General features: G+C 63.1%; 9 protein-coding genes across 9 annotated transcripts; 5 read left to right on the top strand and 4 right to left on the bottom strand.

Annotated features, from left to right (window-relative positions):
- Positions 1 to 127: 127 nt before the first annotated feature.
- On the bottom strand, positions 128 to 2,991 carry HETIRDRAFT_324008 (major facilitator superfamily; the record flags this gene model as incomplete). The annotated part of the gene is made up of 21 exons (XM_009551015.1): positions 128 to 303; positions 364 to 463; positions 521 to 622; positions 679 to 730; positions 789 to 923; positions 977 to 1,032; positions 1,091 to 1,190; positions 1,247 to 1,310; positions 1,365 to 1,425; positions 1,476 to 1,591; positions 1,652 to 1,821; positions 1,873 to 1,890; positions 1,956 to 1,975; positions 2,025 to 2,049; positions 2,100 to 2,147; positions 2,196 to 2,247; positions 2,301 to 2,382; positions 2,451 to 2,553; positions 2,614 to 2,682; positions 2,737 to 2,756; positions 2,815 to 2,991. 21 exons carry the CDS (start codon positions 2,989 to 2,991, stop codon positions 128 to 130), a joined length of 1,746 nt encoding a protein of 581 aa, XP_009549310.1.
- Positions 2,992 to 3,227: 236 nt separating this feature from the next.
- On the top strand, positions 3,228 to 4,531 carry HETIRDRAFT_460037 (uncharacterized protein). Its single transcript, XM_009551014.1, has 3 exons — positions 3,228 to 3,754; positions 3,817 to 3,972; positions 4,043 to 4,531. Exons 1-3 carry the CDS (start codon positions 3,319 to 3,321, stop codon positions 4,444 to 4,446), a joined length of 996 nt encoding a protein of 331 aa, XP_009549309.1. The 5' UTR covers positions 3,228 to 3,318; the 3' UTR covers positions 4,447 to 4,531.
- A 69-nt stretch (positions 4,532 to 4,600) lies between these two features.
- HETIRDRAFT_104350 (uncharacterized protein) lies at positions 4,601 to 6,366 on the top strand (the record flags this gene model as incomplete). The annotated part of the gene is made up of 5 exons (XM_009551013.1): positions 4,601 to 4,689; positions 4,750 to 4,770; positions 4,829 to 5,166; positions 5,240 to 5,573; positions 5,646 to 6,366. 5 exons carry the CDS (start codon positions 4,601 to 4,603, stop codon positions 6,364 to 6,366), a joined length of 1,503 nt encoding a protein of 500 aa, XP_009549308.1.
- Positions 6,367 to 6,633: 267 nt separating this feature from the next.
- Positions 6,634 to 8,178, bottom strand: HETIRDRAFT_104349 (uncharacterized protein; the record flags this gene model as incomplete). The annotated part of the gene is made up of 2 exons (XM_009551012.1): positions 6,634 to 7,374; positions 7,573 to 8,178. 2 exons carry the CDS (start codon positions 8,176 to 8,178, stop codon positions 6,634 to 6,636), a joined length of 1,347 nt encoding a protein of 448 aa, XP_009549307.1.
- A 330-nt stretch (positions 8,179 to 8,508) lies between these two features.
- HETIRDRAFT_104348 (uncharacterized protein) lies at positions 8,509 to 9,453 on the top strand (the record flags this gene model as incomplete). The annotated part of the gene is made up of 2 exons (XM_009551011.1): positions 8,509 to 8,583; positions 8,639 to 9,453. Coding segments are annotated over 2 exons (890 nt in total), but the record flags the coding sequence as incomplete, so codon positions are not given.
- A 690-nt stretch (positions 9,454 to 10,143) lies between these two features.
- Positions 10,144 to 11,998, bottom strand: HETIRDRAFT_64332 (phosphatidylinositol transfer protein). Its single transcript, XM_009550518.1, has 7 exons — positions 11,826 to 11,998; positions 11,609 to 11,757; positions 11,358 to 11,516; positions 11,240 to 11,305; positions 11,095 to 11,171; positions 10,909 to 11,006; positions 10,144 to 10,811 (listed from the first exon to the last, which is right to left on the bottom strand). The coding sequence occupies exons 1-7, from the start codon at positions 11,991 to 11,993 to the stop codon at positions 10,608 to 10,610; spliced, it is 921 nt and encodes a 306-aa protein (XP_009548813.1). The 5' UTR covers positions 11,994 to 11,998; the 3' UTR covers positions 10,144 to 10,607.
- A 260-nt stretch (positions 11,999 to 12,258) lies between these two features.
- HETIRDRAFT_441150 (uncharacterized protein) lies at positions 12,259 to 14,154 on the top strand. Its single transcript, XM_009551010.1, has 7 exons — positions 12,259 to 12,297; positions 12,355 to 12,584; positions 12,688 to 12,907; positions 12,968 to 13,196; positions 13,252 to 13,410; positions 13,479 to 13,700; positions 13,768 to 14,154. The coding sequence occupies exons 1-7, from the start codon at positions 12,281 to 12,283 to the stop codon at positions 14,005 to 14,007; spliced, it is 1,317 nt and encodes a 438-aa protein (XP_009549305.1). The 5' UTR covers positions 12,259 to 12,280; the 3' UTR covers positions 14,008 to 14,154.
- On the bottom strand, positions 14,129 to 15,495 carry HETIRDRAFT_478346 (uncharacterized protein; the record flags this gene model as incomplete). Its single annotated transcript, XM_009551009.1, has 5 exons — positions 14,129 to 14,354; positions 14,422 to 14,486; positions 14,550 to 15,004; positions 15,080 to 15,170; positions 15,260 to 15,495. The coding sequence occupies 5 exons, from the start codon at positions 15,493 to 15,495 to the stop codon at positions 14,290 to 14,292; spliced, it is 912 nt and encodes a 303-aa protein (XP_009549304.1). The 3' UTR covers positions 14,129 to 14,289.
- Positions 15,496 to 16,538: 1,043 nt separating this feature from the next.
- Positions 16,539 to 17,746, top strand: HETIRDRAFT_246353 (uncharacterized protein; the record flags this gene model as incomplete). Its single annotated transcript, XM_009551008.1, has 4 exons — positions 16,539 to 16,628; positions 16,701 to 16,841; positions 16,917 to 17,195; positions 17,285 to 17,746. Coding segments are annotated over 4 exons (972 nt in total), but the record flags the coding sequence as incomplete, so codon positions are not given.
- Positions 17,747 to 18,322: the final 576 nt, after the last annotated feature.

Below are 18,322 nucleotides of genomic sequence, written 5' to 3'. Positions count from 1 at the left end.
GTATGTTGCGAAATCTTTCCATGCCTTGTATCTTTTGAGAGCCCAGTATCCAAGTGGCCAGAATAACGTCTCACGTGTCCATATAGCTTGACCGGACCGTGAGGTGCATGATTGAAGACTGCAAATTCTACACATCTCGCGAGGGCCCTGCTTCGTCGACATCCTCCTTTTCGTTGTTGACGTCAGTGTCCCCGTTCACGAAAGTGGTATCCCGCGCTCCTTCAACGTCAGCCTGAGACGGCGCGCCCCTCCTCGGAGCCCGTATGACACGCTGCTTCAAGTCGTAGTTCTTCAGAAACAGCGCTGGAGGGTCGCCAGCGTGCGTGAGCGACCCAGCGGCGGGGCGAAATGCGGGGGACGCACCCATGACAAAGCAGACGACCAACAGGGGCGTATCGACGATCCATATGGTGGACAGGCTCTTCGTGTATGCGTGCACCACCTGCCGGCGCAGGCTGTCTGGCTGTCGATCAAGGCTAGTTAGAGCATACGCTCCGCGGCAGAGCGCTGTGTATCCCACCTGGATGTCTTTCAGCCGCCGCACGCTGTCGGCCAGCGCGTCGGCGCCAGTGGAGATGCCCAGGTCGAAATCGGGGAGCTTCGAGATGCGTTTTTGGAGTTCCTATCCAATCTCATAAGCAGGGGACGAGTGCGCACGCAGACGGGGCGATGCCGTACCGTCGTCCAGATAGCCTGCCCGATCGACACGCCGATCGTAGAGCCAAGGGGCCTTGAGGTTCACGATGTGAGGTGAGATGCGCGTCCAGCAACGTGTCGTCTGGTCTTACCGGACAAAAAGCAGCGCAGAGGTGCTGGTGGCCATGTCTCGTAGCGGCATAGCGGCTTGCATACCGATGATCGGCACCTGCCACAGACCGCCCAAACCAAGCCCTGAAAGTAAAGGGAATATTTCTTGCCTCGCACTGCATGGTTCTATATGATAAGCGTCCATGCTGAGCACACGATGGCGACGTACAGCGACGAGGTATCGTCTAGCAGTATCATCAAGCCGTATCCCAAAGCCATCACCAGCTGTATAGAAAAAGTTCCGTCGTATGAGATGTCGAGCGAGAAGCAACCGACTGCTCACGAAGGATAGCCACATCACGATCCTGTAGTCTCCCAGAGGTCCGACGGCAAAGCCAGAGGCCGCGGACGAGAACGAAGCGCTGAGGGTGAACGTCAGCATCCTACAATACACGCATCTGAGCATCTCCCTGCAAAGCCAATCAACGCTGGAGCATACTGAAGACCAGCCTTGGTGGCTGAGGCTCCCAGCACCTGAAAATACACAGGCAGGTAGAACGTCCCTGAGAACAGGACGTGAGAACACCGCAGCTAAAAGTCATGCCATATGACCTCACCGGAGAAGAATGTCAGTGAGTGCAAAAAGCTGATTATTAGGAGTATCGCCGTCGTCCTCGTCTAAAACATTGTTAGCCGACCATGCGGTATCCAAGCAGTCTATGATTTACTTTAAATATGCGAGGGGGGACGATGGGCGATCGTGTCGTCCACATTTCCCAGAGCGTGGCCACAACGACAAGTGAACAGCCGACCACGAGAAGTGCAATAGTCGACGGAGAGCTCCCTACACCATAGTAATCAGCGTTAGATGTGCCGAAGTCGAAGTGGGGGTATATGGACCCACAGCTGATCTCGCTTTGGTTGAATCCAAGGAGGAGACAGACAATAGCAGCAATGAGCAGGAAAAGCCCAACAAAGTCAAATTCCCTGACGTGTTCACGGAAGGGTTTACCATGATGTGGATTCAGATGAAGGGTGAAGAACAAAAGCGCGAGGGCGACCCCTCCAGTCGGTCTGCACGTTTCAGCTTAGGGGATGGATCCGACAGAACGTGTATGGGCGTACAAGTTTACCCAGAAGCACCTGAGGTGAACATCATAAGATCAGAGTAGGACCAAGAACGAGATCAATCGACGTGCCATCGCCACGAAACGTGATCAGTGAATGCCTGAAGGCCGCATCAGAGTTTCGTTGCATGATACAAGCCTGGAGCTTACACCGCCGACGAGTGGGCCGATGATGCTGCACGATCTGTCAGGACGACTGATAGTAGGCGTCAATTTGACACGCACGACGCAATACCCCAGACCGTTTCTAGGTACCCGCCGTATTTTCCTCGTCTGCACAGATATTGATACAAGAAGTGCGCAGAGTGATGCGGCGCTCACTCTTCCAACGTGATTATATCTCCCATGACGATTTGAACCATCTGAAAGATGCCTGGAACTGTATTAAACGCTGTAAACTCCGGGGCCGAGAGCAACATGTCTCACCGCCCCCACCAATGCCTTGGATAGCGCGTGCCACGATCAGCCAGGTCATGTTCTGGGCCGCACCACACAGAGCGGACCCGATCTGCGATGCATCGTCGTCATCCATCAAGGTCCAGCAAACCGAACTCCGAAACGCCCAGGAGGCCTTACGAGAAAGATGACGATGACAGGGTAGATGACCAGCTTGCGTCCCACGATGTCCGCTAGCTTTCCGTAGAGCGGACCCAGAGCTGCTGATGCGAGCAAATAGGCGCTGAAAAATGCGAGGTCAGAAATTAGCAGCGCGACATGGGATGACGAGTGTAGCGGTCACCTGCCAGCCCATGAATAGTTGTTTCCTCCATTCAGGTCAGCCACTATCGTGGGGAGGGCCGTTGCGACGCTGGGGCAGTATCAGTATCTCGGACCCACATCGAGGGAAAGGTGACTGGCAAACATCGTCTGATCTAAAGCCGCCTGCGCATCGGAAGTATGATAATCAAAACAAATCGGGCGTGCTGCCGCCATGACGCACCAGAAACGTAGTTAGCATGAAGGAGATGAAGACAAGCGGGAGATTGTTATGTGGCAGAACGAGATGTTCTCCGGTCCTCCAGGATTTCCCCGCGTCATGGGGAACAGGCAGGTCCTCTTCGCCAGCCGTTGTATGCAGACCAGGTGGAGGGTGTATTGACTTGGACTCAACTGACATGTTAGGCGATGTAGTTTGGGGCCGAATATGCACAATGAGAGGCGCCCGCGCTAAGACCGCACTGCTTTATACTGAGGGCACAATCACGTCTGAGTAAACGCTCGCACTCATCCAGATGATGGAGCCGCTGGGAGAGCCTGCCAGTAGTCTGCCGTAGTCTCCTCTGCAGACTGATAAACAGTCGATGACGAATCGATTGGGTGGGTCTCTCCTACATATATACAAGTCTGCCGCGGCGAAGACCGAATATCGGCAGCCCTAACCCCCGTCTGGGGTTCTGCGGGCGAGCGATCGAGTTCTTGACTCGTTCGCTCGAGCTCTGCTTCAATGTCTGCACTCATCGCATCGGACCTTTCAGGTCTCACCCTCGTATCCAAAGGGAAGGTACGCGACATCTACGCGACGTCGTCGCCGGATCACCTCCTCTTCGTGGCCAGCGACCGGATATCCGCATACGATGTCATCCTGAACAACGTGCGTTCTCCGGGCTCCTTCCCCCCGAACGAAGTACAACAGCTTTGCTCATCGCGCCCTCGCGCGCGTCTGCAGGGCATCCCGGACAAGGGAAAATTGCTCACGCAGATATCTCTGTTCTGGTTCGGCCGTCTGAGAGAGACGATCCCGCACCACGTCGTGACTGCGAATATCGACGAGATGCCCGAGGAGGTGCGGAAGTATAAGGATCAGCTCGAGGGGCGGACGATGCTGGTCAAGAAGGCGAAGGTCGTGCCGTTGGAGGCCATCGTTCGCGGTTATATCACGGGTGCGTGCATGATATGCTCCTTCTACCTCAAGAACTCCGTTCATGTACGTTCGTGCGTCCAGGATCCGCGTGGTCCGAGTATCAAAAATCTGGGACCGTGCATGGTCTCCCCCTTCCCGCCGGGCTCAAGGAATCAGAGAAGCTGCCCGCCCCTCTCTTCACGCCGTCCACCAAAGCCGATCAAGGCGAGCACGACGAGAACATCTCGCCAGACCAAGGTATTCTGCTATCCCACACACGCTCACAGCCATCACCCAGACGGAGACTGACGCCAGCCCATATCTCCAGCCGCCAAACTCGTCGGACAGGAGCTGTGCGACAGGATCTCGGCCGTCGCGATCCAGCTGTATACCGAGGCCGCCCGCTACGCGCTCTCCCGCGGGCTCATCCTCGCCGACACGAAGTTCGAATTCGGGCTCGTCCCTTCGCCGACCGGCGCCCGGGACGAACTCATCCTCATCGACGAGGCCCTCACGCCCGACTCTTCCCGCTACTGGCCCGCCTCTGGCTACGCGCCGGGCGGTCCGCAGCCCAGCTTCGACAAGCAGTACCTGCGCGACTGGTTGAAGGAACAGGGGTTCAAGAAAGGTTTGGAGGCCGGTAAAGACGGCCAGGGGTGGACCATGAGCGAGGGGGTCGTGCGGGGAACGAGGGAGAGATATGTCGAGGCCAGGGAAAAGCTCGGGGCATGACATTCTGGGGAGGAGCGAAGCGACCAAATGACTGTAGCACAAAACCTATGTAGAACGCGACAAATCTTATCATTATTTCTGATCCAGCTGCAGGGGTTGTCACGTGCTCGCAATCCTCTCAACTTCCGACCACTTCACCCTCTGGAAGTCTGCGATGGCAGACCCTACGGATACGAACGAGACGATCATCACGCCAGCTCAGGCAGAAGCCGCCGAGTCCGTAGACAAAATCCCATGCGGAATGTGCGCCCCTTTTCTCTGCCCTCCGCGGCCCCGCTCACGCGGCGCGCGCGCACACCACAGCTGCAGGCGGCAGTTCTCGCGGTACACCTGCCCCAAGTGCAACATCACATACTGCTCCCTAACGTGCTTCCGATCCGAGGTACCCCTCTCCCCTTCATCTCCCCCGCAACCCCACGATGCTCACCCGTCCCATCCCGTCCCGCCTCGCCCCATCCCGCCCCCATCCCATCCCGCTTTGTCCGCAGTCCCACTCTCGGTGCTCCGAGCCGTTCTATCGCGCAGAGCTCGAGACCGACATCCGCGCCGAGCCCTCAAAGTCGGCAGAGGAGCGCGCGCGCATGATGGAGCTCCTGCGCCGGTTCGAGGCGGACGCCCTCGACGACCCGTTCGCAGACTCGCCCGACGAGCCCGACTCGGATCCCGCCGAAGCAGCCGACGGCGACGATCTAGAGCGCAGGCTCGCGGGGATGGACCTCGGTGCGTCGCCCGCCCTGCTTTCCCGCAAGCCCAGCCCACCCCGCCGCTCACGCGCACAAACATCCCGGCGCAGACGGCGCGTCGTACGAACAGCTCTGGGCCGTCCTGACCCCATCCGAGCGCACCAAATTCCTCACGGCCGTGCGCGACCCCTCCTCCGAGCTCGCGCAGCAGCTCCTCGCGCGCCAAGCGCTCGCAGAGGAGCCCCTCGAGCCGTGGTGGCTCGCCGGCGCCCCGCCCGGGCCCACACACCCGCCCAACCCGCCGTCCCTCCAGCTCGCGCACCGCCCGCCCCCAAAATACGCCCCGCGGCCCGCGCTCGTCCCGCTGCCCGCCTCCCTGGCCCGCCCGCCCCCGCGCGCCGAGCAGCGCGACTTCCCGCTCGCGTACAACCTCGTCGCGATCCTGTAAGCCGCGCCTCCGCGCCTCCCCCGCCTCGTTATCCCTACCCCTGCCTTATCCCGTATCCGAGCCTCTAGCATCGCGTACGCATACGCCACGCGCCACCTCGCCGCCTCCCCGCTGTCGAGCCTAGAGGCGCCCGCGGACGCGCGCGCGCTGATGGGGCGCGCGGTGCCGTTTCTGGTCGACAGGCGGGCGACGACGCGGTTCGCGTCGCTCGCGGGCGTCGTCACGGACGTGTGGTCGCGGCTCGGCCAGGTGCGCCCTTTCTTCCGCCCAGAGCGCATTGGGGGCGCTTTTGTGGGGGTTTTTTTTTTGTTTTCTGACTGGGTGGGTGGGCGAGAGCAGGGTACGATGACGCCGTCGGCTTTCTCTCTCTTGCTCCGCGACGCCGCGACGCTGCTCGCTCCGCGGCGCGTCTCTGTCGTCGGGTTCATCAACGACGACGACGACGATGACGACGACGGCGACGGCGGAGCTCCCGCGCGGGAGGACCCACCGGCCGATCCGCCCGCGTCGCCTGCATCGCGCGCGCTCTCGGATCTGCATGCGCTCTTCCGGCCCGCGCACCCCAGCGTCGCCGCGAAGGTGCTGTTCTACGCCGCGCAGGTCCAGGGCGCGCCCCCGCCGGTGCTGGCGGCGCTCGCGGCCGAGGTGGGGGCCAAGGCGAGGAGGGTGGAGGCGGAGAGCCTTGTGGGGGCGGGGGTTGCTGCGGGGGCGGGGGCGACGCTGGGGAGGCCAGGGAGCGGAGATGGGGGTCGGCCGAAGAAGGCGGTGGTGACGCTGGTTGATTCGTGATCTCCGACTGCTCAGTCCACTGTATGCGAGCACATGCACGTCCACTACTGCAGATCGACGGCAGATTCACTCTTATTGGTGTTATTGGCACGTCGTGATCCTCCGACCACACAAAACAATCGACGGCGTGGATCACGGTGACTTAGTGGCGTCTGATGCGCGCTCGCTCGTGAGGGTAAGGACATGCAGTCGATGCGCGGTTCTATCCACTCGTATCCACCCGTCATGGGCATCGTCAGTGTGTCGTCGCCGACGATTCTCGCTCTGTCACGGGAGACGCGTCGATCGCAGGAGCGACGTGGGGCCCGCTCCTCTTGCAACGCTGATGGAGGATGCTGTACACGGCTTGCATTGGAACACTCGTTCGAGAGCGCGCCGCGACGCGATGAGGGAAGGTTGCTGTGAATCCCCCAGCGCTGACGACGTCACGCATATGGAAGGACCCAGGCCTCTGTACAGTACGTTCACACCCAGCGGTGATTGTGGGCCATCTCTGTCGGTCGGCACCTTGCCCACGACAGGCAAACGTGCGCACCGATCAGAACCGGGAGGTGCGGTCTGCATGCGCGTCGTCAAAGCAATGCGAATGGTCTGGGCAACGCGATGTCCACGGTCACGAGCAGGACGTGGAAGTGGGGCCTCGGACCCGCCGTGCTGGTCGCGGTGGCGCCACATCCGCGCGGCGCGGCTGGCCTTCAAGGCTCTGGCTCGGCGGCGCAGTCCCAGCCGCTGAAATCCCACCCACGGGCGCGCGCCGGGCATGACCGCATGCGCACTGCGCACGAGGGCGGACCGGGTGGGCACGCCTTCCTCTTTGAACGGGCGCGTCCAAGTTTTTGAAGTATTAGGGTGCCGTTCGGGGATTGCCAGCGCCATCGATGCGAATACGCAGGCGGCGCGGGGAGATCCGAGGTGTTTTGATTGAGTGGACACGTCGTGGGCGGTTCGGAGATCTAGAACGACAGCTGGGGGACTGTGCATGGCCCGCGCGGCAGCTAGGGCTTGTTTCTAGGCAGGTGGAGGGTAGCCGTGCGAGGAGGTTGGAACGAATCAGCAGGGAGCGAAGAGAGGGGCACGGGGCGTTGGGGGCGCATCTAGCCATCGACTTGGGCGCTGCGCTGGAGTGGGACGTAAACGGGCGAACGGGCGACGATAGGAACAACACGGAGCGGCTGCGGTGCGACGCGTGGGGAAACACCAGCAAACAGCCTGGGCGCTGGTGCAGTCGGTCGCGTGCCCCAAAAGGGGGATTAGTCTGCTGGGGTCTCTGGAAGTGCAGGCCTGCTCGCCGATCTGGTTTATATTCTCCAGCGACGACGATGCAGCCCTCCCGCTGTTCCCCTCCGCCAGCATGCCTTCCGTCCAGCAACCCTCCCCCGCGCCTGCGTCGCCCGCGTCCAACGTCCAGGCCCGCAAGGGCTCCATGTGTGCCAGCGACCCCTGGGGCGTCCACACAGAGCTCAACATGAACCCGTCCCGCGCAACCTCCTGCAGGCTCACCATCGTCCGCGTCAACCCGCCCTCGATCCAGCTCGACGACGCCCCGCCCTCGCCCCAGCACCGCCGCCACTTCGGCTTCGGCCACCACCGCCGCCACGGCAGCAGCTCTTCCGTCGGCCCCAACCCGTCCATCGGCCCCGCGGTCAAGCCCGACGTCGCCAGGCTCAGCTTCGCCTCTGCCACCTTCGCCGCGCCCGGCTCGCCCACCGCAACGGGCAACTCCAGCCCCTCCTCCCGCCCCACCAGCCCCACCCTCGCCCGCCCGCGCTCCCCGACAGGCAGCGGCACACACCGCCACGCCGCCTCCTCCATCTCAAAACCGCGCCTCTCCCCCGACCAGCTCGTCCACCTCGCACACCAGTCATGCAACCCCCGCTCCGCCGCGCCCTCGCCCGCCCACTCCCCGCACTCCCCGCACTCCCCCGGTCACCCGCCCGCAGCCCCAGCGTACACCAGCCCCGCGTCCTTCACCGCCCTCGCGGACGACGTCTACCTCCCCTTCATCGACCGCGCCCAAGAGGTCTCCGCCCTCTTCGCCGGGCCCCCCTCCGCGAAGCTCCTCACCCTCCTCTCCCAGATATTCCCCACCCCGCAAAACGAAGACCCGCCCACGTCCACGCTCTTCCACCTCGATCCCCGCGAATGGACGTTCGCCCAGCTCGAGCACTGGCTCAAGCGCGTCGACCGGGACCTCGTCTCCGATCCCGTGTGGATACTGTGCGCCCGGCGCTGCGTCCTCGCCCACAGCGAACTCGTCTGGGAACGCTTGAAGGGCGCCCTAGGCTCGCCTCCCGAGCTCGACCCCGAGGACTTTGAGGAATACGACCCCACGCTGCTGCCGTACATGTTGTCCAACATGCAGCATCTCCAGGCGGACGACGCGACCCCCGCCGGGCTCCTCAGCGAGGGCATGGTCGGGTCCCTCTCCCCCGAGCAGGACTCGGTCGCGAGAGCCCTCTCGGAGCACCGCGCCGCCCACGCCCACGACCACGACGAGCGACCCGACCCGCCGCCGGGCTTCCTGCGCTCGCCCTATAACGAGCCGAGCGAGCTCTCCATCGAACCCGTCTTTGCGCCCACCTCGCCCCCGGCCGAGCACGAGCACCCGCCCACGCGCGCCGGCGCGCACCGCATGCAGGACATCTCCGAGGAGGTGCGCGAGAGCGAGGAGGATGCCGCGGAGGACGCCGCCGCCGCCGCCGCTGCTGCTGCTGCGCCCGCGCCGCCCGCGACGAAGGAGGTCATGCAGGGCATCCGCATCTCCACCGCGCCGGCGTCGCCTGGCTTGTTCGCGTCGGGATCCTCGCCCAACGCGCGCCCGCGCTCGTTCTCCCCCCTGCCCCCCGCCGCGTCCCCGTCCGCGTCCCCGCCCACGCATCAGGCGGCCCCGGACCCCGTCTCGGACCCCGTCTCGGTGGGCGCGATGGCGGAGCACAACGCGTACGCGCCCGCGGCGGACAGCAGGGACCGCGACCGCGATCGCGATCGGGACCGGGACAGTAATAGGGACCGGGACAGCGTGCACGAGGGCTCCGTCGGGCGGCACCACCACTACTACGCCTCGTCGACGACGAGCAGCGATATCCCGTACGACGTCGTCGGCGAGCGGGGCCCCGGCAACCCCCTCTTCCCGCAGAGCTTCGCGCGGCTCGCACTGGGGCCGACGCTCAGCGCCAAGTGAGCACACCCTCCCTCTCCCTCCCCTTTCTCCCCCTCCTCTACCCCCTCCCCTCGATCCCGTTCGTCTAAGCGGCGGCTGACCGCGCTCGTGTTTGTTTCCGCGCTCGCGTTTGTGCCCGCGCCTCGCGCATGCACAGCAACCCGCAGCTGCGCTCGCCGAGCGCGCCGCCGCCGCCGGCGTTCTCGAACCCGCACGCGATACGGATGGGCGTGCGCGGGCGGCGGGCGGTGCCGAGCTGGGCGGAGAGCTGGGACCCGCTGAAGCACGAGTATGCGGTTACGCTTGCGAGCGGGAGCAGTGTCGGCGGGCCGTAGCGTCGCGGGTGGCGGGTGGCGGGTGGCGGGTGGCGGGTGGCGGGTGGCGGGTGGGAGGGCTTGTGTGGATTGGATTTGGATTCGGATTGGATTTGGATTTGGGGACTCTGGCTCGCTTTTGTTTTTCGTTTTTGGTTTTTTCTCGGTCGGTCGGTCGGTCGGTCGGTCCGTGGAGGATGCGGCGGGATCTTTGTTGCGCTTGGTCGCTGTCTCTGTTGTCGTATCACGCGATTTCTGCATTCGCCGCTCTGCCGCGCCCTCGTGGCGTCTGCTATACCAGCTCATCTCGCAACGCAACTACATAGCAGGGGGACACACGACGGTCGTTCCGGTGAGGAGCGTGCAAACGTATACATGCGAACGGCGGGCGGACATCGAGGGGGCGCGTAAAACTAAGACTGCGGCGGACATGGATGAAGCGAAGGAGAGCGATTCTGATAGCTGTTGGCGTGAACGCTTTGGCTGGGCTGCGATGCGAGCGCCGCGCTGCGCCGAGCCGGCCGCGATCGATCGTGGAGAGAAGGATGTGAGGGGTTAGTACGTATGTGGAGAGCAGGTGACGTGCTGCGGGGGCATCAAAAACCAACAGGGCAGACCAAAAAAAAGTGCAACGAAAGATCATGATGCGGCAAAAGAAACTAGGGGTAGCGCACAGCAACGGCGGACGTAAAAACACAGAGACACGAAGATGCAAAGATACACGGGCACGGGGGCACGGGGGCACGAGGGCCGCAGAGTGCGCGCGATCAGAACGGGGCGTCGGGCGCGGCGCCGCCGTAGCGCGGCGGGAGCTGGTCGTCGGCGATGAGCGGGCGGAGCTCCTTGCCGATGGCGTGCGCGCCGCTCCCGGCGACCTTCATCTTCGCGAGGGTCGCGGCGGAGAGCAGGGGCTTGAAGAGCCAGAAGATCCACGTGAGGAAGCCGGGGACGTTCACGAAGAACTTGTGGGCCTGCGGCGCGGGGTGCGGGGGCGCGAGGGCGCGAGGGGCCAAGGCGTGTGTCAGCCGGCGTGTGGGGAGGGGGAGGAGGGAGGGCGTGGGTGCGTACGAGGAACTCGGGGTAGTGGTTCTGGAATATGCTGCTGGCTTCGGCGGCTGCGGCTTTGGAGTTCGCGGTGCGGCTGTTCCAGCCGACGCCCTCGTAGTCTGAGCGCGGGCGCGCGCACGCGTGCGATGAGGTCGGTCGGTCGGTCGGTGTGGTTCTCGGCTATGGGCTTTATAACGCGAGACGTACCGTGCACTTGTACCATCTGGTCGACGGTCTCGAGGTCCATGAGTGCGATGCCGCGCTCCATGAGCGCGATGCGCCACCTGTGGGCGACGGTGGTCAAAGAGCCGTCATTGTCGAAGCCAAGTCAAACGACGAGCGGGGCACATACCGGAGGAAGCGCTGCACGTCGCCGAACACGGCGTCCAGGTCCTTGTTCGCGCCGTAAAAGTTGTACCTGAGGGAGCGTGAGCGCGGGCACGCACGGCGCGGTGCGTTGTCGCACGTACGTGACGGGTCTGCCCTGCTTGTCCTTCCCGTAGATATAGCCGAGCTTCCCAAACACGTCCGCGGGGAACGTCTCCCGGACGGCCTCCTCGACGTTGAACTCGTCGCGCCAGCGGAGGGTCGCGACCATCATCGTCTTCGCCTCGGCGACGTTCAGGTTCCTAGTGGAGAGTGCGTGTTTCGGCGGCGGTGAGCTGGGGGCTGCGCGCGCGCGCTGCGAGGAGAGGGGGAGGAGGAGGGGGAGGGGACGCGCCTCGCACGGAGCCATTTCATGAGGACGACGCTCGCGCGCGCGTCGGGCTTGCCGCTGGGGTCGAGCGTGGCGCCCCAGATGGTGACCGGCGTCGTCTTTGCGTCCGGGTTGGCGTCGTACGCGCTCGCGAATATCTCGGGGAGGTGCGTCTGCGGCGGTCATGAGCATAGTGTGGCCGAGGCAGCGACGGCAACGCCGGGGGGACAGGGGCACGCACGCGGAACTCCTTGAGGGCTGCCCATTCGCTCGCTGTGAACTTCTGGGTCAGCGGGCTCTGGGGCTCTTCTTCGGCCTTGTTCTCTGCGACGAGGAGCGTCGTGTCGTCGGTGGTGGTGCCATCCGTGGTGGGTTGTGTGGGGACGGGCGCGGTCTCTGTGGTAGACATGGTGGTCGTCGGTGAAGGTGGTCGAAGGGCAGAAGCGGCCCTGAGAGCATCTGGCCTTGTCTGATAAGATCCGACGTGCGCAGGTGACTGATATCATGGGAAGATATAGGCCATAATTTGAACCAATTCATTACTTGGACGCGAGTTCGAATCCCGCCGTGTCCTCTTTTTCAATGCCGGTGCCATGGGCGTGGGAAGCGACCTTGAGGCACGCGCCGAGCTTGCCTCGGAAGCCCTCACTGCGTCGGCAACCCACAAGCCATCACCTCGCACTGCGTCGAGACACCATGAGCTTCAAGAAAAGGTGCGCATATCTCCACACATCGTTTCTGCACTGTCGGCTCTAAACGTGGCTTCGCAGTAAACTCGACCTCCTCGTCCGCGTGCGCTACCAAAACCCCCTCCCTGCACCCCCATGTCCTCCAAAGCTCCTCGACATCCCGACGAACCCCATCCGCTACACGCGCCCCGAGTTTCTAGATGCCCTCGCGAACGACACACCGCTCCCCATGATTGTCGACGCCGAGTGCGGGATGCCGCTTGACCTTGGCAAGTGGGAAGCCCTGTGGGAGGACGGCGCAGACGACTCAGGTGCGCGCGCGATCCCCTCGTCCTGTGTAATCCGCGCTCACAACGCCGCGACCTTTCTGCGGATGCCGCCTCCTGCGATACGCGCGCGCGCGCATGACCTCAGCACTCAACCCCGACAAGAACAACCTGCCGCTGCTCGACCCAAAGGACCAGTTCCTCCTGAGCGACCCTTCCAGCTCCGGCGGGTTCGGGAACGGCGAGTTCTCCCGCACGGGATCGGGCGCGTCGACGCCTCTCCCCGCACACGTCTCCTGGCTGCGCAAAACGGAATACATCAGCCGCGAGGGCTCGTCGTCCGGCCCCCGCGCAACGGCGATGGAAATGTGCGTCGCGATCCTTCTCTCCCTGCCCAGACCCGTCGCTCACGCGCCCGCCGCGGATAGACGCAGCAACCACGACACGCCGGACGTCTCCCGGGACGCGCAGCTGCGCTCCGTCGAGCTCTCCTTCGCAGCCGCCAACGATAACTTTGACCTCGCGGCGCTCCGGCACCCGACGAAGCCCCACCTCACCGCCGAGTCCTCGTACGAGATCCTCCCCGACGCGGACATCTGGGCGAACGCGTACGATCTGTTCAGGTTCAGCGAGCGCCCCGGGGACCGCCCACCCGACGTGCGTTCTCGTTTCCTTGCTGCTGCGCGTCGTATGTTCACGCTCGCGGGTGCAGGTCGAGGACCCCCGCCTCAACTGTGCGATCATGCGGCCGATGGAGTCTGACGGGGACCATTTCCTCGCGTACTACCTCACCAAAGAAGACGAGGCGGTCGAGCAGTTCCAGAACGCGCGCCGCGCGGCCGGCATCGACGTCACCGAAAACGAGGACGAGGCAAGCGCTCACGACGTCCCCACGTTTCATTTCATGCTCATGACTCGCGCCTCGCTCGATCTCTTCAGGCGACCGACTTTCACTTCGTGCGGGACTACGAGGTCGTCAAGGTCGAACAGGACGTCCCGAACGAGTTCTTGCTCGTGTTCGACGAGGGCAACATCAAGGTTGAGGTGCAGTCCACGGCCGGGGCCGCGACCGCGAACGGGCGCGCGCGCGAGCTCCGTGGGCGGGGCGCGTACTACAAGAACATCGAACGCAAGATGGTGCTGAAAAAGAAGCGGACGGAGGTGCGTGGTGTGCTGTCCCTCGTTGCGCCCCTGCCTTGGCCTTGCTGAGCGCCGCCCGCACGGACAGCCGACCGAGCGCTTCCGCGACAAGTGGGCGCTCGTGCGCGTCGCACACACGCCGCCGAGCCGCGAGGAGGCGGAGGAGCGCGCGGAGGCGCTGGCGGAGGTCGTCGACCCGCTGTACCTCCTGCAACGCGACGCGGACGCGGACGGAGAGGAGGATCTCGGGCCCTCCGTTTCTGTGCCGCCGCCGGCGGTGGAGAACGGGATGAGCGGCCACAGCACGGCTATCAAGGTGGACGTGTGACGGACACTGGACAGGCTGCGCGTCGCGCGACGTTGCTCTGGATTATTTATGCGTGCTTTCTTAGTTGAGATGCTGTGCTACTGCGCGATTTTACATAGGGTGAGCTGCGGCACCCATGCATGCAGAAACAAGTGTAGATAGAGCTACAAGTCGACGCCGCGCCCGCCCACGCGAGCCTGCCACTCACTATCTCGGTACAGAGTTTGCAACAAAACAACAAAGAGCAGATTGAAACCACCCGACGGCGCCCCCTTTCGGCTCGTCGCCGAGATATGACGGACATCATGATGCGAGGGGCGTGCGGTCGACGGCTGAATTGCGGAAGGAAGATTTATCCTGCATCGAGTCTGTGTGGACGAGGGCGCGAGAGGCGTTCGTGACGGCACGCGACGCGAAAGTGAGAGCGCGACGCACCGTTGTTCGTTTTGTATTCCATGACCGTCGCCAGAGGCAGGCTGAGCACACGACGGATCATCTCCCTGCAGCCGCATGTGATGAGCGAGGCCCACGACAGACCGACGGCCTCAACGGGCTCAACGCACCTGGTCCGCTCCCGCACTTTTACATCGCTATCGCGGGTCCACACGCTCACGATATCCTCGCTCTGCCTCACGCTGATCGTACACCCACAGATATCTGGCCACTCCTCGTCCTTCACGTCCTTGCCCTCCTTCGCGTCCTTCGGCCCGCTCCGCCAGCTCTCTGCCTCGTCCGCCTTGCTGCTGCCGGCCGCACCGCCGCCCCCGCCCCCGCCGGCGGCCTCCTCCGGGGCGGCGCAGTCGGCGAACTGGTCGCCGACGATGGCGAGCACGAGGTCCTCCCAGACGCGGTCCGCGACGCCCTTGCGGAGGCGGAGGATCCACTTGCCGCCGGGGAGGTTGAGCGGGTCCTCCCAGACGGGCCGGCGGACGCCGGAGTGGAAGAGCAGGTAGTCGGTGGTGGGCAGCAGAGCGGACGGCGGGTGCAGGTGGGTCCAGAGCGACCAGAAGGACTCGACCTGGGGCGCGCGGGCGGTCAGCTGTGGGTCAGCGCGCGGGCGGGGGGGAGGCAAGAGTCAGCGAGTGGCACGCACGGAGTGGAAGGCGGAGATCTTTTTGATGCCCTCTTCGTAGTTCGTGATCTTGTTCCCGGGCGCGCGCTGCTGCCTGAACCAGAACACCCAGCTGGGTCGTCGACGCGCGGGGGAGGGAGGGAGGGAGGGAGGGAGTGAGCGCGGAGGACCTCGGTGGAGAAGGAGAAGGGGCAGACACACGTATTGCGGAGTGGGTGGACGGAGGGCGCACCGGGCGAGCCGGCTGGCCCTGGGCTCTTTTCCTTGGCGGACAGCCGGTCGTCGGTGAGCGATGTGGAGAAGTGTCGGGAGGGTATCCGCGGGCGGGGCGAGGCGGCAGGCATGGTCGAGGGGGCGGCGGTGGCGGCGGTGGCCTGGCCGTCTTTGTTGGGGGGGAAGCGGGGCTGGGGCGAATGGTTTGAGAAGTAGCCTGCCATAAGAAAAAGGGAGCAATGGTTATAAGTTAGGAGGAGGTATCTCGTCACAGCGTCGACAGTGAAGCAACAAATAAATTCCACCCCTCAGCGGACCCCGGAACTCCAGCCGCTCTCTCGACCTCTTAAACTTACGCTGCGAGTTTTGTGGCATGAAAACCAGGACTGCGAGCGCCGGCTACATCGACAATGTCGCCGGAAAATCGCTCGCGGCGTGTACATCCAAGAAGCTCACGACAGACAGCCAGGATGGAACGGCGCAGGCTATGAACTCGCATCCCATTCTGGTGGGACACACCGGTCTATTTTCACATCTGACAGCTGCCTGGTATACGATGCTGCGTATTTATCCATAGCACAGCACACGAGGAACTAGGGACCCTTCACGGTAGATCACAAGGACATACACATAATTGATGTGACAACGTAGGAGATGGCGATGCGTGTGGTATTCCATATGGGCAACGCGAATATATTGTGCACTCACGCGAAAGTGTGCCGACATCGACCTGCAGGCGAACTGCCAGAGTAGACGCTTTGCATTGTGAATGAAAGAGAAAGACGGGAAGTGGAAGGGTATGCATTACAGACGGGACTCAGATGCGGATCGCCTCTGTATTGGTTATTGGTCCAGCCAAGATCTGGGCTTCGCGAGAGTTGCCAGGAGCTGCCCTCAATCTCGAGCAACGATGATTATATCTCGGACTTGCTTATTTGAAGGTGTTGGTCGACGGGCGCTGCGCACACATAGCCTGAAATTCTGTCTGGTTGAGTGGCGGAGTGATTCCACAGTCACCTCAACGTCTGAGAGAGTCCTGAAAGTCTGGAACGTCGGAGGAAAGCAACTGTGGGCGGAGGATGAGGTGGACTGGGTGACAAGAGCCGGCGGAGGGACGACGGAGGGGACCCGAAAAACCCCGTGCCGATGTGAGAGCGCAACATCACAAGCTGGTCCGCTCACTCCTCCCCCTCCACCACCTCTACTCCACCACCCTCCATATTCCTTCTAATCCCCTTTGCTACATGCGACTCTAATGAAGCTCACCCTGCGTCAACAATGGAGGCTCCGCCCTCTCTCCTCTTTCCTCGGTTTCCTCGACCTCAAAACTGGCGTCATCGTCGCCCTACTCTTTGCGGTGCGGATCCTGTTCGACGGCTTCCTCATTACCGCGGTGTTGATAGATGCCGATGATTTATGAACCCCGTAGCTTCTGAACAAAGTCGCTGGCGTGTATGGCTTGATCGCCATGTTGACGGGCGCGGGCGGCTCGGCGGCTCAGCTTAGCCAGTACATCTACTCTGTTTTCGGTCTCGTAGCACTTGCATGGGGCCTCAAGGCCGTGGAAGAGGTAAAACAACTCTTGATTTGTCTCTCCACCCGACTTCTTGCTCACATCTTCGTTTCATTCGGACCACACGCGCAGGAGGATCCTAAACGCACGCTCTACTTTGCCCACTTCTTCTTCGCGGACCACGTCTTGTCCACGGCGTGGACAATCTTCTTTGCTGTCCATTGGTGGGTATACACACCGCACGATGGCCGCCGCTTTGCCAACTCTCCTGCCCAGCAAGCCCTCATTGACGGCTACATCGGTCATCACCTGAACATGACCGAAGCCCAGCGCGTCGCCGCTGCGGAAGATATCTGGGGCAGGGAGAAGGGCATCGCCGCTACCATCATCGTTCTAGGCTGGCTTTCCAAGGTGCGTTCCCGTGCCTATATCACCATCCCCTGTTCGCCGGCTTCCCACAACAAAACATGACATCTCTCACATCACACACCCAAACATAGTTCTTCTTCGCCGCCCTCATCTATTCCTTCGCACACCACCTCCGCAGGGGAACGTACCGCTCGCTCCCGCTTTCCCGCCCAACGGCAGCCCTGTCCTCCACATACACCGCCGCACGCGCCGAACCCGACGACGACTCCTTCGAAGAGGCCGCCGACGACTTCTACTCGCCCAAGACCGCCACCACGCCCCTCCCCCTCCACACCCACCACCACCCCGCCAGCCCACATCACCCGCAAAACGTCACCCGCCGCCCCGGCTCGGCCGGCAGCTTCGCCGACTTCGTGAGTGCGCCGCCCCCGCCGCGGCGCACGCGTGGGAGCCTGCTCGGCCGCGGCATCGGCGGCGCGGCGGCGGGGAGCAGCGGCGCGAGCGGCAGTGGGAGTGGGGGGAGCGCCGGGGAGGAGGCGGACGACGAGGTGCTGTTTGACGAGGAGGAGGCGGGGTCGGCGTCGGGGCGGAGCGGGTCTGGGGAGAGGGATCGGGCACCGCTGATGGATGGGCAGGCGCAGGGGACGGCGCGGGGAGGGATCGGTGCGGGGAAGAGCCGGATGCGGGGGTGAGGAGGTTGTTCATGAGCTCGCCTGGCAGAGAGGCGCGGTCGCGTGAGTTGCGTGTTCATTTTTAATTTTCCCATCCTTTGACTGCACTGCGGGAGTCTTGCGAGACGAGATGTAAATTGGGATCGTGGCTGGTAAAGTGCGTATGCATGTTTTAAAGTAAGCTGTGCTTGTGTCTACGTATACTCTGCGAGCAGTGCGGTGCAGTGGAGGACAGGGGGTGTGATGGACTCGTGATATTGCTGGGGCGTTCATCTATACATTCATTGCAATCACCATCCTTCGTGAGTAGAAGATCGTAGCTGTCCGACTTGCGTGTGTGCGTGTGTGTGTTCACTGCACGGCCGTCTCGGGGTGCCCCTTCTCGACGTCCTGGACATCGCCGCGCGCGGTGTTCTTTTCTTCTTGGTAGACTTGGTCCGCACTGACGATGGTGACCGACCCACTCGCCAGTGCCGCTGCCCTGCCCGTGCCGAGGCC

The sequence above is a fragment of the Heterobasidion irregulare genome, assembly GCF_000320585.1.
Source record: "Heterobasidion irregulare TC 32-1 unplaced genomic scaffold scaffold_08, whole genome shotgun sequence".
NCBI lineage: Eukaryota > Fungi > Basidiomycota > Agaricomycetes > Russulales > Bondarzewiaceae > Heterobasidion > Heterobasidion irregulare.
This window is presented reverse-complemented; position numbering and strand designations above follow the sequence as displayed.

Excerpts from the sequence above, each read along its gene's own strand:
- HETIRDRAFT_460037 (XM_009551014.1), top strand. The coding sequence starts at position 3,319 with ATGTCTGCACTCATCGCATCGGACCTTTCAGGTCTCACCCTCGTATCC. Across the intron at positions 3,755-3,816 it reads CGTTCGCGGTTATATCACGG|GATCCGCGTGGTCCGAGTAT; the intron begins GTGCGTGCATGA and ends TCGTGCGTCCAG. Across the intron at positions 3,973-4,042 it reads GAACATCTCGCCAGACCAAG|CCGCCAAACTCGTCGGACAG; the intron begins GTATTCTGCTAT and ends CCATATCTCCAG.
- HETIRDRAFT_64332 (XM_009550518.1), bottom strand. The coding sequence starts at position 11,993 with ATGTCTACCACAGAGACCGCGCCCGTCCCCACACAACCCACCACGGAT. Across the intron at positions 11,758-11,825 it reads CAGCCCTCAAGGAGTTCCGC|ACGCACCTCCCCGAGATATT; the intron begins GTGCGTGCCCCT and ends TGACCGCCGCAG. Across the intron at positions 10,812-10,908 it reads ACCACTACCCCGAGTTCCTC|GCCCACAAGTTCTTCGTGAA; the intron begins GTACGCACCCAC and ends CCCGCGCCGCAG.
- HETIRDRAFT_441150 (XM_009551010.1), top strand. Across the intron at positions 13,197-13,251 it reads CCGGGGACCGCCCACCCGAC|GTCGAGGACCCCCGCCTCAA; the intron begins GTGCGTTCTCGT and ends TCGCGGGTGCAG. Across the intron at positions 13,701-13,767 it reads TGAAAAAGAAGCGGACGGAG|CCGACCGAGCGCTTCCGCGA; the intron begins GTGCGTGGTGTG and ends CCGCACGGACAG.